We start from the raw sequence: 15,851 nt of genomic DNA on the forward strand, positions 1-15,851 counted from the left end.
AGAGCCTAAATTGTAAACAAGCAAAAATACCGATAATTTTGTACTTTGACCTGACCTGTGACGTCATCTGTGACCTCGAGTTAAATGAAAATAGGCTTCGTTCGACAGTTTGTCCAGGGCTATCAGACGCCGTTTGAACTTTGACGATCGGCTCAGTAGTTTCGGAGATAGGGGGGGGGGGGGGCTCTGGAGAGCCTCGCGTTTTGGAAAATACCCCAAACATGCGCGGGTTAAAAAAAAATGTTAGCTTTTATAGGGTGTGATAGTGATTGCAGCATTGAGATCATTTTGCTATTTTGGGCTTCTAGGCCTCATGTCCCCAGAACCCTGTCACTTTACCACGTATGACGTCATTTTATCTGCAAAGTATAATCAAAATGTGTTTGAACTTGCATATGCTATTGTCTCGTTCTAGCCTCTAGGCTCGCTTGGACAGAATGTTCAAGATGAAATGTAATTTAAATACATTTCATATCAACCCGTATATGAAAACAAAACTAAAAGGACCATTTAAATAGGACGTTTCCTATCAGCCTATGTGGTTTATTTTGAAACAATCAAGTCGCATTGCTTTACACATGACCATCGATGTAAATTACACCGCGTTTTATACGACTATTGATGATTTCTGAAAAATGGAAAGTGACAAAAACACGTTTAGTAGATTCATCAACCACAATTTATTCTATAACGCGATATGTATTTTATAACGAAGCAAACAAAACATGAGTGAAAATTAGAGATGTATGTGTACTGTGTAGGTACAGTACAGGCTTTGTGAAAATGGTGATGTAGTTCTTACTTACCAGCGGAAAATCTCGAGCTACATGTGCTCCGAGGAGGGTCAATACCTATACTTCACGTACAATCGCTGAGAAAAAAAAAACGTATGCGGAGAGTGTGTAGACTGTAGAGTAGGCCTGTGTAGGTACAGTCATACTAGGTGGTACTAGATACACACATGGGCAAACCACAACATCACAAAAATGACTCAAAAATATTATTTTCAAGGGTCATTTCGGTGTATTACAAACGCACGTCTTCTGAGGACACTTCGCATGTACATTACATCTGGTCATAACAGCATACCGGTTGACCTTGAACACCTCAGTCAGGGGCTCGTGCATTTTAGGAGTAGACGGCTACTTACGACTGTTTGCAATCACAAAACCATAGTTACCGAAGTTTATGCCAATAAGCCTCATATATCACCACCAGCCTAACAACAACAAAAGTTGATAACAAAAATATAACAATAAATTAATTATGATAACAAATATTAGCAAATATCATAAGACATAAGTTGACCTTTCTCAACCAAGCGAATAAGCAACAATTTTCCGTCACCTTCTCCGCGCTTTCCACACACTGTGACGTTTCAGTATAAGCCGAGCGCATTGCGACGTCATCTGTTGAGCGCACTGTGACGTCATCTTTATCAGCCGACCACGTCAGTCATGACGTCAGTGATGCGCGACATGCTGACTGGGCAGTCGTAGGCCTCCTGGCAGTTGCCGTAGTAGCGGCCGTAGTACTCTGCCTCCACGTACTCGTACATCTTGTCGTCTTGCCACCGGTACGACGCACTGGGAGGGGGAGAAGAGGGAGGGAGGGAGAGAGAGAGAGAGAGAGAGAGAGGAGAGAGAGAGAGAGAGAGAGAGAGAGAGAGAGAGAGAGAGAGAGAGAGAGAGAGAGAGAGAGAGAGAGAGAGAGAGAGAGAGAGAGAGAGAGAGAGAGAGAGAGAGAGAGAGATCAGTCAGACATCCCAATCAGCAAAAAAAAAGCTATAGCTTACGTCTAGCAAATCCAACAGCAGTGCGAACTCTGAAGCTTGAAACGGCAGCCACTCGTGAATAGACAACCGTAAATCTCATTCACAAATGAGATGGTTGAGGGTGAGAATGAGGTAAATTGTTTCATTACGAATGGCAATATTTCCAATCGAAAGTAAAAAAAGATGCGTAGACGTTAAAACCTTTCATTATCAATAAGCCTAAATGACCGCTTTGGTTTGTAGTTTGTACCCTACTACCAGCCTCCTGCCTCCCTTCCCTCCTTTAACATCCTTCGAGGACCGCTTTGATCTTTAGCACCGACAACCACTCACGCCATGACCGTGTTGATCACGTCGCCGAGCACGCCGTCGTCCTGGAACGGCTGCTCGGCCACGTCGCAGATGGTGCGCAGCAGACAGACGTGGCCGTCCACACCGAAACTGAGGGCACACATACGTGACGTCATACATAGGCTAGTGACGTCAGTCAGGTGAGTGACGTCAGGAGGAATCACCAAAAGTCGAGCAACTCACTATAAACGAGACAGCTTACTTCTGGAATAATTAATTTGCCAAAATAATGATGCCTTGTCAGCTGTAAGCATTGGTCAGGTTTAGAAATACAATACCTAGGGCCGGGGGGATCCAGGCCCTAGGCCTATTCTATCCTGTGTCGAGCCTTCTGTCTATTTGCAATAATCTTACTTTTCTTTTCAATAGCAGAGTCTCTGTTAGAAATATAGAACATTTTGCCGATTCATATCTTCCAACAGAAGAAACCACAAATAGCCCTGGGACACCGAAGCGCTCGATCTGACCTGTACATCATGGCCTCGATGATGCCGTAGATCTTCTCCCGGTCGTCGTCCAGAGAGCGGCGCCCCAGGCTGATGCCGGACGTACTGTTGGGTAGGAACAGGCGGAACCGCGTCGTCCAGTCCAGGATGGCAGCTGACGATGATACGAGGAGCAGGGGTGAGCGGGTGGGAGCGAGGGGATGAACGAGGCGCTTTGCATGTACAGAGAAATGACTTAGCAAATGTTATTTAAGCAAGTGTAGGTAATTCAAGTAATGTAAAAGATCGGCAAAATTAAATTCAACGAAAGCCAGCTCTACATGCAATGTGCGGCGAACTTACTGTCATGGAAAATTTAATTAGTATGATCAACCATTGATATATGACCATTTCACCAGCAAATGTTTGATTTATTGACTACAATATAGTGTGTCTATAAATTTGAAAGGTCCTCTAACCGTAAACACAAACATCAGCATGACAGTGCCGTGCCGCCAATGCGCAATTATTGGCACTATTTATTGGTTAAATATGTCCAAGTCATTTCGCGCCACCAGAATAGTAACTAGGATGGACCATTGCCAGGCATTGACCACTGCTTCCCGCGGGTGTTCGATGTCGGCACCTCTCCCGCGCTACCCCATTGATCTCAATATCTCACAATGTAGGTACTTGGCTCTTCAAACTGTTTGTTGATGCAAGACAAGCAAAGGCAAACAAAGACACTCGTTTTGGTCGTGACTGAAGCACCATTGAATTATTGCAGCGACATAACTGCTGGTAAATCATCTCTCTCTCTCTCTCTCTCTCTCTCTCTCTCTCTCTCTCTCTCTCTCTCTCTCTCTCTCTCTCTCTCTCTCTGCTCTCTCTCTCTCTCTCCTCTCTCTCTCTCTCTCTCTCTCTCTCTCTCTCTCTCTCCTCTCTTCTCTCTTCTCTCTCTCTCTCTCTCTCTCTCTCTCTCTCTCTCTCTCTCTCTCTCTCTCTCTCTCTCTCTCTCTCTCTCTCTCTTTCTCTCTCGGTCACCCAAACGGTCACCCCATGGATGAAATGATCCTTTCTGCATTGCCCACCATGAAGTGTGAACAATGAAGAGGGTAGACTTGTCAATGATTATAATCATTGATATTGCTCATGGCATGCTCATGGCATTGCTCATATATGAGCAAAGCCAGCCAGGACGGATGCTAGCCCATTGCATGCTGGTATTTCTGCGTGTTCTTACAAAAGTCTCCCTGTGTGTAGAATGGCACGTAGAGCTGGAAGTCGACCTGGGCGTACGACCCGGTGGGGAAGGCCAGAGCACGTCGGGAGCGGGACAGCAGCGCGGTGGAGTTGCTGCCTCTCTGGGCGGCCTCCAGGCTCAGCTGGTCCTCGATGTCACTCAGCAGACTGGTGTCCAGCAGCCGGTCCAGCTCGTCGGGGGGCGGCCGGAACGGGGTGACCTCGACCGGGTCACCGCCAGAGGTCAGCACCGCCGACAGCAGCAGCACACAGCCGGTGACGAGCAGCATCGCTGCCGGAACGAACAAACAAACAGAGATGTTAGCAAACAACCCGGAAAGCCAGCTACAGTCCATCAATTGGCATACGATAAGAGTGCGGAGGTTCTACTTCAATTTCGATATGAATATTCAATATTAATACTTCAGGGTACGGAGACAGACGCAATCGTCCACGGAATTTATCCGGGAGTTGTTGACTGTTTGACTGAAGATATAGCACCATCCACCACCATCCACTTGGGGCTGGAGGCAAGACAGCTGGGACAACTAACGCCTCCAGGCTGCAGCAGATATAACAACTGCCGAGCGAAGGCTTAGTCCGGGCTCCAGCCAAAGTCAACCAAAGAGCCCGAGGGACAACTGGCTGTGAAAAGATGAGAAACAGAGAAACAAAAGCTCTCAAGTGGATGACGAATAAAATGCTTCAGTTATCACTTATATCGGTTTCAGATAAGGTCAAGGTCCGTTCAGATCTCAAAATTGCTTATTTTGCCATGGATTTTTTTAGCCAAAATTTTGCCAGAGCCTGTTTCTGGACCTAGAAGACCGTGCTGTGCTTGGGTCATAACAAAAAGGTAAACTGCTATTTCAGTCCAAATACGAAACGTCACCACAAACACAAGCAATCTAAATTATAAATAATAAAACAGTGTAGCCCAAATTTCATTGGTCATAGGTATCACTTATTCAACGGAATGATGAGCGCCATTAGGCGCGATGATGCTTTCGGTTGTATGTACAGTAGCGCTTAGGAATACAAAGTTTCCTGAAACTGTCATAGGTGAAAAGTAGCGTTTACCATGGGAATATCATTATTTCAATCGGGAAAACTACAAATTGAATGTATTATTCAGCTCTTAGTATGACTGCTGGCCGGCAAATACAGCGACGAGATCAAATGAGCAAATTTTATCACAGGGGCCAATAAGGAAGTTCCTAATTATTACTAGACGGAACACTTTGCGTCCCTTTTCACTGATCATCTTCAAAGTTGATATCACCTTCCTTCGCAGTCTCAAAAACACGGCACAGTTTCAGTCACTCATCCCAATTGTATCGTTCATTTCCCGACGAATGGGAAAATTCTCACTAAAGATGTCACCGAGTGTGTTACCTGCAGCAGCGTACCTCCTTCCGACTCCTTCAGCACCTCACTCGATCCCCGGCAGCGTCCACCGGGTCACTAAGTAGGGGTCCGTCCGCTGTCACCGGCTCCAAACAGAGGGGTGGGGTCAGTGGCTGCTCTCCCACCGCCCGTCGAGCGAGGACGACCGGCGGCGGCGCGAGCTGCCGTCGCTCTGTCGGCAGCGGCGAGCGGCACTCGTCAGCTCGCCGGCACCCGGCTGACGCTCCTACCGAGCCACAAAGGCGCTAATTATGACGGCCAACGAGCTCTGCAAACAGCCTGAGAAACGTGCGTGTGATTCGTGTCAACAGCCGGTCAGGGAAGTCGCAGCAGGAGCAGAAGCAGCGGCAGCGGCACTAGCAGCACTGGTAGCAGCAGCAGCAGCAGCAGTGGTGATGGCTCAGCCAAGACAGTGGTGGTGCTCCGCTGGTGCCGCTGGCGATAGTGTCGGTGGTGCCAGCGCTGGTGAGCGTTGTTCCGTGGCAGCGACGTCGGCCTCGGTAACAAATTATCGCTGTATCATAAATAGCGTGCCAGCTGAGAGCTGCGCTCACGTCAATGGCCTCCTCTCTCTTTCTTCTGAATTCGTCTGACCCGCCGCCAATGCTCGATTCCTGCCTTTGTGACCCCCTTCCCAGGAACCGACATCTCGGCTTTGTCCGGCAAATCAAAGTCATCATTTTTTACCGACAGAGAAACGGCCTTTTTTTCTTCTCAAGGAATAGACGGCGTTTTTTGCAGGATTACCACTACTCTGTCTTGGGTGCGTCCATCATGAATGTGTTGAATGCGAAGGCGAGGACCGCCAGAGAATGTTTGGTGTTCGGATGGGCTTCTCCTGACTAGGTATGATGAGTTGTAAAATGTTCACATGACAACAAACTCTCCACAGAGGACTCGATGAGCCGGCACACTCACATTTCTGGCCTCGATATGAAAGCTTTCTGAACTTTTAGTCTAAAAACAACCACAAACCTTGTGACGCAATTGCAATAAATAGATTTGTCAATATACATTTTTACTCTAAACTCCTCCTGATCTCCCGTCATCTCACCTGGTCTGTCAACTGCTTCTGCCGGTCGCCCTCCGATGAGCCTTCTAATCAGCAGCCGACAGCCGTCCTCCAGCAGCCGATAACCGTCCTCCAGCAGCCTTCAGCCGTCCTCCAGCAGCCGACAGTCCTCCGAATAGAGCCCGGCCCTCCTTCTACACCACCGGGCGTCCTCTGCGGTCCCCTCCGGTCCTGAACGTTCTCAGCCACTGCAGCGTCATACCCACGCCCATTGTCTCTTATACGGTTTACACATGAGCGCTTCAGTCTGCAGCACGTGATCGTAAACCAGGTGGGTGGGTTACTGGGGCGGCCGATCACGTGACTGCACGCGTCGGTCGACGGTGCGTGCGTCGCTTTGGTCGCCGATGGTCGGGTCTGTTTTCCGTTTTGGGAGGAGTTTGTCAATGCGCTCGTTTCAAAGAGCTTATTATAGACGCTCTGCGCTACATTAGCGAGTCACCAGCGTGTATCGAGGTGAAAGGAATTCAATTTTTTAAAAGATTGAAAGCGGGGAATAGCGCAACAAAGCGGACAGCCACTGAAAGAAAATGAAAGTGATATTAGTTGTAGTTTAGTGAGCCAGGCACAGACAAACAAGATGATAAAAATTAACCCGTCTTGTATCTATTACGGACGGATTCACATTTCTTATTAACACACTTCCTCTTTTGGAACTTTAGAGTAGCATTAACCAACGCTGGGCCGGTATTCAGCGCCAACCGTGCCAGGCCGTGGAAGTGTTTAACCCCCCCCCCCCCCGTCTAACTCGGCTCCTGGGCCACGTAGCGACACGCCGTAAGCGGCATTCGAAAGAACGCCCGAAATCAAGATGAACATACTTAAGCCATTTTGTTAAGTAAGGCCAAAGGTCAGGTCACCAGAGGTCATCAAATGTAAAATGTTGCACATTTCATACATTTTCAAAACACCGGCGCATAACCCGGGAACCATTATAGCTATACGGCGCCGCGGAGAAGCGCATTCGATAGCCCTTTTAATGTTCTTTCTGGTGTGCATCCTCAGATCTGACTTCACACCAAGTGTTTTGCCTCCAGAGGGCAACAATTCGCAAAAACGAAAAATGTTTTTCTTTATTAACCTTTGACTCAAGAAACGCACGACATTTATTTTGCTGGCATCGTGTTGCTCTCTTTGAGACGCGTCGAATGTGTCTGAGCTATAAATATCTGGTAGAATGCCTGCTGGTTCGACCTGACCTGACCTGACCTAACCCGTCCTTTCCCAGATGCATGAGTAGGTCATCTTTGATCAAAAGCGATGTACCTAAAGTTCCAAATTGGGGTTTCGAAAAAAACTCGCTTCAAGAGGTTCTAGCAGGTCCGAATTTCCCGACACATGATTCATTGACCTGACCTTGAAGGTCAACTAATGACCTGAACCTTAGAATCGTGTATCATTGGATGTCTCTCATCACTAAGTAAAGGAAGAGATTTTAACAATAAAATGAGGTTTCCAATCTTCTTCTTTTCAATTTGTGGCATATGCAGATTAGAGGTGGCAAAAGATGAAAATTTTGGGAACCAGACTCGAACCAGACCCGGCTGGACATTTCTGGAACCAGTCAGACCCGGTCCTAGTTGGAATCGGAACCAGTTTGACCCGTTCCCCAAAAGTCAATTAACCCGCGCCCTGCTGGGGGGGGGTGTTTGAACACCCCCCCCCCTGTGGTTTTTCGCGAATATCTCAAAAACGGCGGCGCGGAGCGCCGCCGTTTTTGGTACACCTTATCATACATCAATTCTACACATGTTGTGAAAATTTCAGACCAAGGTCATTCAAGGTCAGGTCACCAGGTCACTTGAAGTGACCTCACCTCATAAAAACTTTCAATGTCTGTCATAGCTACACCGAGTGACCGATCGCTTTGAAACTTTCAGCGATTGCTAAGAGCAATAGCCTGTACAAAATGTATATCTCAGAATTTTGATATCGATGACCTAAGGTCAGGTCAATTTTGCGACCTCCCCATTATAAGTCAATGGGAGAAAATTGAAATGCGCCTCTTTTGGATGAAAGACATTATAAACACTCCCAAACACCGAATTACAAGTGGTTTAGACACACTGAACTTGAAAATGGTGTCCGTGACCCTTGTTTATGCCCTGAGGTCATCTTAGGTCACGAATGGTATCTAACAGTTTTTCGCAAATAACTTTTGATAGAGGTATGCTAGAGCGATGAAAACGCCTTAGATGTGTTCAGCTCGACGATACGGATCGACTGATATGCAACATGACCCTTTCCGGTCAGGTCATGACCTTGACCTGAGGTCAAATTTTCAAGTTGACCTTTCAAGGTCAAGTCATAGTTCATTCGATGCGTCTTGACGAGAGGAACACGATGCCGGTAAAAGTAAGCTCGTACAAGGCTTGGGTCAAAAGTTATTGCAAAAAAAACTGTTTTCGAAAAAATCGGCTATTTTTGCAGTTTTTGCCCCCTGCAGGCAAAACCGTTGACGTTAGGTCAAATCTGAGAGAATTACTCAGAAAGGGCGTTAAAAGAGCTATCGAATGCGCTTTTCCGCGGCGCTGTAGCTCTATTGGTTCCCGAGTTATGCGTTGGCTTCTTGGAAATTTTCGACATTCGACCTGGAAATCGGCGAAATTTTGCCTTCAATGACCTCTGGTGACCTGACCTTTGACCTGACCAAAAAATTGACCGAAGTGATTTCGTCATTATTTTTGACGCTCTTTCGAACGCCGCCTTCCGCGTATCACTACGTGGCCCAGGAGCCGAGTTACAAGGGGGGGGTGTTCAAACACCCCCCCCCAGCAGGGCGTGGAAATCCAGGACCCCCAGCAGGGCGCGGGTTAATACTAACTACTTGTAGTTATCATTGGTTGCATCATATAAAACAGCTTATTTCCCACTGGGAATAGTCATGAGCTACTGTGTGCAAAGAAACATTCACTTCATTCACGTCATATTTTGCAATAATGTGTAGTGTGCAAGATGTATATGTAGTTTATGGTAGGACCCGGTTGGACCCGTCAGAAAATTTCCAGGAACCGGTCTGGACCCATATGGGTCCAGACTGGTTCTTTGAACCGGGTCCTCGGGTCCACATTTTGCCACCTCTAATGCAGATCAATGTGAAGTTAAAAAGTTTTAAATGGAGAGAGAGAGAGAGGAAGAGAGAGAGAGAGAGAGAGAGAGAGAGAGAGAGAGAGAGAGAGAGAGAGAGAGAGAGAGAGAGAGAGAGAGAGAGAGAGGAGAGAGAGAGAGAGAGAGAGAGAGAAAGGGAGAGGTTTGATATTAATTTTTATCAGCAAGCTTTTTCTAAAACTACATCAAACTATAAATCTTTATATGGGAATCGATTTCACTCTCGTTGCGGCTGTCTGGAAATGCGTCGATAGCTCCAGCATCCATTCATTCTGCAGGTGATGCTATGAGCTATGATCTGTTGGCTAGTGTTGTAAGCCACGCAATGTTTCATTGGAAATGATGAACGAGGCCCGCTGGATGGAACCGTTCCTACATATAGTTCCAAAACTGAACCGCGTCGTGGTGTATGGATTCGTACTTATTCTAGAAAGTTGTTCAATATCTTCGACTGGTATACGAAAAGATGGTGTGACCTGCAATGCAACTACTTGCAAATCAGGTTGGACTTTGAACCATAACTATTGTTTTGAGATTCATGAGTCACTCAGGTCAAATAGGGCAACAATTGCATTGAATGACGGGTTTTGCTTGGAAATGAATACCTCATTTTCTCACGTTCCCATCCATTTAGACAATAAATTGACTTGTGACGAGATTTGTCTATTGATAAACAAGCAACTCATACCGCCTGTGGCGGCTATATCGCCGTACTCACTCACCAGTGATGGTTTGGCTGTAACCGGGCAGCTCGGTCCTAAGAGCCTCCTCCAGCAATGGCGCCCGGCTCTCACTGCTCGCTGTGACCATTCGGCACTGCTTGTAGGTTATTCGGCATGCAGCAGTGTGACCGAGATAGCAGACTAGATCCTGGAGCCACAGATGCAGCGGTTCGAAACAGAGCCTCTCAGCAACCAATCGGCATTCATACGCCGCCAAATCAAATGGCATCTAATTAATCACACTGCGACCGGTGAAATGAGGCTACGTGACACCATGCACAAAGCTGACTTTGTTCACGTCTTAGCTTTTTTAACAGGATTAATAGATATCAGAATTAAACCATTTCAATATGTCATGGCTCTTAGTTAGCTCTGTAAAATTCATAGATTTTTTTGTGATGGCGAAGTATCCCAGTGAATTGAGCATTGGTCGTGCACTGACCCAAATTTCTGGACAACGACGCACCTATACTGATATACATAAACATCAGACTCAGGCGAAAACACTGCCATAGAATAGGTATGCAGCTGTGATTACATATCAGTCATTCTTCGTTTTTGTCGTTCCTTGTTTACTGAGCCGATGGTTTGAAAAAAAAAATATTTTCTTTCATTGGTCTAGTTCAAAGGTTTCTTTTGACTTTAGTGAAGGGCTATGGACTTCTAAGTAAATGAATTAAATAAGCAAAGGCCTGAAAATTCATGCAATTGATAGACATTGCTGCTAGGCACTGCCTTACATTTTTGCTCTGATGCTTGAATAAATAGAGCATTGGCTTAAAATGCAGCGATGTGCGGGCGGCGGTATCTTACCGGAAACGTATCTTACAGTAGAGATGTATTTTACCCGCAGGTGTGGTTGATATGGTGGTTTCACTCACCACTGACCCTGCCTGTCACAGGCATGTGACACAGGTGCTGACAAACATTGTCACATTGTCGTCAGCTGGCACATCTGATTATCATTGATCGATCACCTTTTAAATGTACCACTCAGTGGCAATGAACCTGGCAATTTGGAGACAATAGCTCACATAATCCAGTTAGGTATGATGGAGTGATATCCTATGCGGCGACACTAGTCGTCGCTTCATTAGGTATATGCCACCATTTCCTTTGTAAACATCCGACCCAGATTGCCTCCAACAAGTGCCGGTGAATAATTCCAACATGCGCCGATCACCAAGCTGCTCAACCCAGTTACTTTCACACTCCTGGATGCCCCTAATAGTGGCAGAAAGGGGAGTGGTGTAATACACTCCGAAGATCTCGAGATATACTATTACCCTATTTTCAAAATCCAACAAACAATCGATGGAACCTTTCCTTTTCATCGAAAAATAAAATTTTCACAAGCTATACAAGACGGATGCATTCGTGAGAAAGCTCAACTTTTGGTTGACATTCTTAATCGATTAATGCTCCAATCTTTATGGAGCAATTTAAATGTGGCAAACTATATTCCAGAGAGATCCTTGTTCATCTAGTTTATTTCAATCACATAGTGTGCGAGCTTACAAACGGCAGAACGTTTTTTAGGATACTTTCATGCAACACAGTCAAGCGCGCAAACACGACGGGCGGCACCGGGAACCGAGCTCGGCCGTTATCCCTATCATCTGTAACAACAGGACATGGCACTTCTCATATCTAAGTGTTCATGACTTTTGACTTGTAAGTGATTCATGCATCTGGAATAGCTACCGTTAAAAGATCAGCTAGTTCAAATAGCTAATTAGTTCAGTTTGTAGGTTGAATCGTGCACAATGACATGGTGCAGACTGAAGCGCGCCTAAGAAAATAGTCGCTTTTTTCGTCGCATCTGACACGGAGAAGGTTCGTTGAGGTTAGGTGTGAAACAGCTTCAGGTATGGTGTGAACTGTGAACTGTAGATATAATTGGCTAAGTGGTCACACATTCATGCCGCAGTCAATGCGTGTGCAGTGTGCACTTATGCAGTATGGAGCTTTGTTTTCACCGTTTGGGTAAAAAGACAGCGCAGATAATATCCTGCATTATTGTGGCAGCAATTGCCCTCATTCGGAAAAGAAAGTGATCCAGCAGCACGCATTCAATGAAGTAAACTAGCCGGGGAATGAATACGGGAATGAAATCAAAACCAATATCAATTATACAGGGGCTATTTAGAAACCGACTTCAGCTGCGTCCAGTGAAGCGTCTCTCCCTACTTGGGTTCTCATGCAGACGGGTTGCGTGAATGGTCGGCGTCTCGGCGGCGGCTGAAAGAAACTGGCGGCCACCCGGTCATCAGCGACCCTCTCCGTGAAGCCGTCCGGCGACGACACGCGCTCCCGATCACGAACACTGCAGACGGCAGCCGGCCCACCGCGGCCGACTGAATGGGTATCCGCCGGCCGGCACGGCGACACCGCTCATTACCGGCCACACCGGTAATTTTCTGATTTACGGGGCGTGCTCGCTGCTTGGATCCCATGGAGGTGGGTGTACGGCCGCCATGGGGTCCGGCCGGAGGGACAGCGGCCGGGCGGCACCCGTCACAGTGGGGTTGTCCATCCCCCGTGACGGAGCGCGCCGGTTGTTACACGCTCTGCCAGAGCCGGGCAGGACGCAGAGTGCCCCAATGACATGTCGCGGGGCACTTGACGAGGCTAATGTGGTCGTGGGAGGCGCTCTGCTCCGATCCGGGGGGACACTGCGGTCTAGTTTGTACGTATGAGTGGCGTGCGTACACGTCTCCGTAACGGACTTTTGTGTGTGGGAGGTGGGATTGAAGGCGAAAGCCGGCAATCGGCATGACTCCGCGGCTGGGCATTGTAGGTTTCTCACAAACACAAAGAGGCCTCTCATGAAGAATCAGAAGTTGATGGAAGAAATGTAAATGAATCGGGCAAGTCGGAGGTAAGATCGAAATGAAAGCCAGGAAAATTGGAATACAGTTCAATTATCCCAATGTGGTTTGATATCGACGTCCATGGACTATGGATTCCGACAGAGACTGTCAGCCTGATCAGCCACTCAAATGCTCTAGCAAAGTAGCCCAATACCTGAACCACTTTCCACTTCAAAATAAAAACTCCTCTGCATAATATTGAGCAATAAAACAAGTGGGAATCACGTAGCAAAATGGGAGGTTCGAACAAACATGCTACGTTTCGAGTTTTGTCAGACTTCATGGACAGCAATACCTCTTACACAATCGTATCTTCAATGTGCAGGCGTGCAGCAATGAAAGCAGAAACACGCAACAGCAGCAATTGGTGCAAACTGCAGGCGTTCATCGAAAGAAACAAGCATGCAAAAATATGGAAAGCTGCCATCAGATCAGGCAGACCATCCTAAACCTATTCTCGCTATTTACATAGCACAGGTTTTCTTCTGTCCTCTCCAAATTATACGACTTTGGCCAATGCTATTGGCGCAATTGTATTCGGCAGTCATTTTCTGGAATGGTGATTTTAAATCCGACCGAGAAAATGAACGCATATGCAGGCTTTTTTTTTCGAGTGACATTGAGCCCAATCTGCTGCGGCTATTCGCGTCGGTGTTTTGGCACAAATGATTGTGGTGCAAGTGCTGCAATTGCAAACGCCGCGCGCAAACATGATTGCCACTGCCGACCTCATGTCTTCAGAGTTGTTAGCGGGACATATTAGAGTTGTTAGCGGGACATTAAACCACGGCCCGTCTCCCTCGAGAGCACCAGCTTGTGCTATACCGTTCAGTGAGAATTTGATGCGCTTTCGGCTTCAACCATGGAAAGGCATGGAAGGAAAGGGACGGGGTGCACACCAGTTGAAGCATTTAAGCGCGGGATGGCCCAGATAGTGACCTCATACCTCATTGTATGTACATAGGGTTTGAAAATCGCTGAAGGGCCAAACAGGTCTCATTCCGTATTTTCATCTATCATCTAGGTACGTACATACGTGCATACATGGATTATGCATTAAAAGAGCCAACTGTAAAAGTAAAACACTCTCCTGACCCTGAGGTCATTTCTGAATCCGTCCTGATCTTCCCTGTTTACTTTACTGCTGAGGAAATTCGGTATTATCCGCTTGACACGCCTCTTTGCGGCACTATATTGATGACAACAAAAGCCGTTGATAAGCACGTAGGCATTCCAGCGTCGGGTGCACCTGAGGAAAGATTCCCTTCTTACAACACAGCCGCTCACCTCCTCCCCTGTAAGTACACAGCCTGCAATCATCTCTGTGCACTCACCAGCTGCGGTGCACAGCGACCCACTTGTCGTCCGCGCCACCAGGACACGTTGGCAGTGAGTGTCACTGGGGACTCCTTGAGCCGACCAACATCGCTCAGTGCACGTGGTGCCGAGATGATGACGATTCATGGCGGCATCGGCAGCCGGCAGCGGCACGGTGACGGACAATGGTGTCGATGACGCCGGTGCTCCAGCCGGCCCGTACAGACAATGCCGGTATGTGCTCGGCGCTCAAAGACACTGAAGGCCGATAGGGGCCAGATGGTGGAGTGGGTTTGGCTTCTTAAGGCGGCGTGACGGTGGGATATCCCCGCAGTGTATCGGACCTCTTCAAGCAGCGCTAAAGAGGTCAAATGCCAAGAAGTGTATCGGCAAATGAAATGTAATTATGGTGCTTAACCCTCGCCCTGGCAGGGGGGGTCGATGCGACCCCCCCCCCCTAAGGTTTTTCGAAGATAGCGTAAAAACGGCGGCGCGCAGCGCCGCCAAATTTGGCACAGCCTATGGGGCAACCTTTTTACATATGACCTGAAAATTTCAGGTCCGGGTGACCTTGGTTCAGGTCACCAGGTCAGAAAAACCGGTACAAGGTCATGGTCAAATTTCAATTTTCTTTATGCACCTGTCCAACTCACAGTTTTCGACTGATTTCCTTCAAACTTTCAGGATGTGCTAAGTTCACCGAGTTGTATAACATATAGTCCGGTTTTTTCTAGGTCACTGACCTGAGGTCAGTTAGAGGTCATTACGTCGTAATGTTAACCCGCGCACCGACGGGGGGGGGCGGATATCCGCCCCCCCCTGAGGTTTTTCGCGAATAGCGGGAAAACCGCGGCGCGTAGCGCCGCGAAATTTGGTATGACTATTCCCTTATCAATTTTACACATGGTGTGCAAGTTTGAACCTCCTACATTTCAAGGTCAGGTCACCAGGTCACTTTGAATGACCCAACCTCAAGTCACTTTTTTGCAACTTTGTCACCGTGCCAGAGCTACAGTGGATGTCGGAGGCCTTTGAAAGTCGCAGGATGCTATTAGGTCATTAGTAGCTACAATTTGTATATCTCGGAATTTTGATGTCAGTGACCTAAGGTCAGGTCAATTTCGCAACCTCCCCATTATAAGTCAATGGGGGAAAAATCAACTCCCTGTTTTTACCACTAAAACGGGTCGGAATGGCCCCATATACCATACATGACTTCATATACGATCAACCTTCACTACCTTGAGGTCTGTTTTGCTGTTGGGCAGCTGTGAGGTCATGTGACGTCATCAAAGGTCACCAAAGGTTTTTGGCCAATAACTCCGTACAGGAACAAGATACAGACGCGTGGATGGTCTCATTGTGTTCAGCTCGTCAAGACGCATCGAATGATATACATGATGACCTCGAGGTCACGTGACCTGAGGTCAACCTTTGACCTTGACCTTTCGAGGTCAACATATATATCATTCGATGCGGATTGACGAGAGGATCACGATGATGCCCTTAGTTTGTTCCTATCTTGACTAATTCGAAAGTTATTCGAGAAAAACTCTCTCC

General features: G+C 47.3%; 1 protein-coding gene across 3 annotated transcripts; it reads right to left on the reverse strand.

The window, feature by feature from the left end:
* Positions 1–663: 663 nt before the first annotated feature.
* LOC122391434 lies at positions 664–6,417 on the reverse strand. 3 transcript variants are annotated; one of them, XM_043385333.1, is made up of 5 exons: positions 6,254–6,417; positions 3,794–4,084; positions 2,593–2,725; positions 2,108–2,215; positions 1,019–1,586 (listed from the first exon to the last, which is right to left on the reverse strand). In XM_043385333.1, exons 2-5 carry the CDS (start codon positions 4,080–4,082, stop codon positions 1,439–1,441), a joined length of 678 nt encoding a protein of 225 aa, XP_043241268.1. In that variant the 5' UTR covers positions 4,083–4,084; positions 6,254–6,417; the 3' UTR covers positions 1,019–1,438. The 3 variants fall into 3 exon arrangements, with proteins under 3 accessions (XP_043241267.1, XP_043241268.1, XP_043241270.1); XM_043385335.1 differs by lacking the exon at positions 6,254–6,417 and adding an exon at positions 5,188–5,374; XM_043385332.1 differs by lacking the exon at positions 6,254–6,417 and having other exon boundaries at positions 664–1,586; positions 3,794–4,210.
* Between the last annotated feature and the right edge of the window lie 9,434 nt (positions 6,418–15,851).

The sequence above is a fragment of the Amphibalanus amphitrite genome, unplaced genomic scaffold (assembly GCF_019059575.1).
Source record: "Amphibalanus amphitrite isolate SeventyFive unplaced genomic scaffold, NRLGWU_Aamphi_draft 000437F_arrow, whole genome shotgun sequence".
In the NCBI taxonomy this organism is placed as follows: Eukaryota; Metazoa; Arthropoda; class Thecostraca; order Balanomorpha; family Balanidae; genus Amphibalanus; species Amphibalanus amphitrite.

Coding starts and splice junctions, on each gene's coding strand:
- LOC122391434 (XM_043385332.1), bottom strand. CDS start 4,148: ATGGACTGTAGCTGGCTTTCCGGGTTGTTTGCTAACATCTCTGTTTGT. Junction 2,726..3,793: donor CTACACACAGGGAGACTTTT/GTAAGAACACGC, acceptor TATCATCGTCAG/CTGCCATCCTGGACTGGACG. Junction 2,216..2,592: donor ATCGAGGCCATGATGTACAG/GTCAGATCGAGC, acceptor GTGTGCCCTCAG/TTTCGGTGTGGACGGCCACG.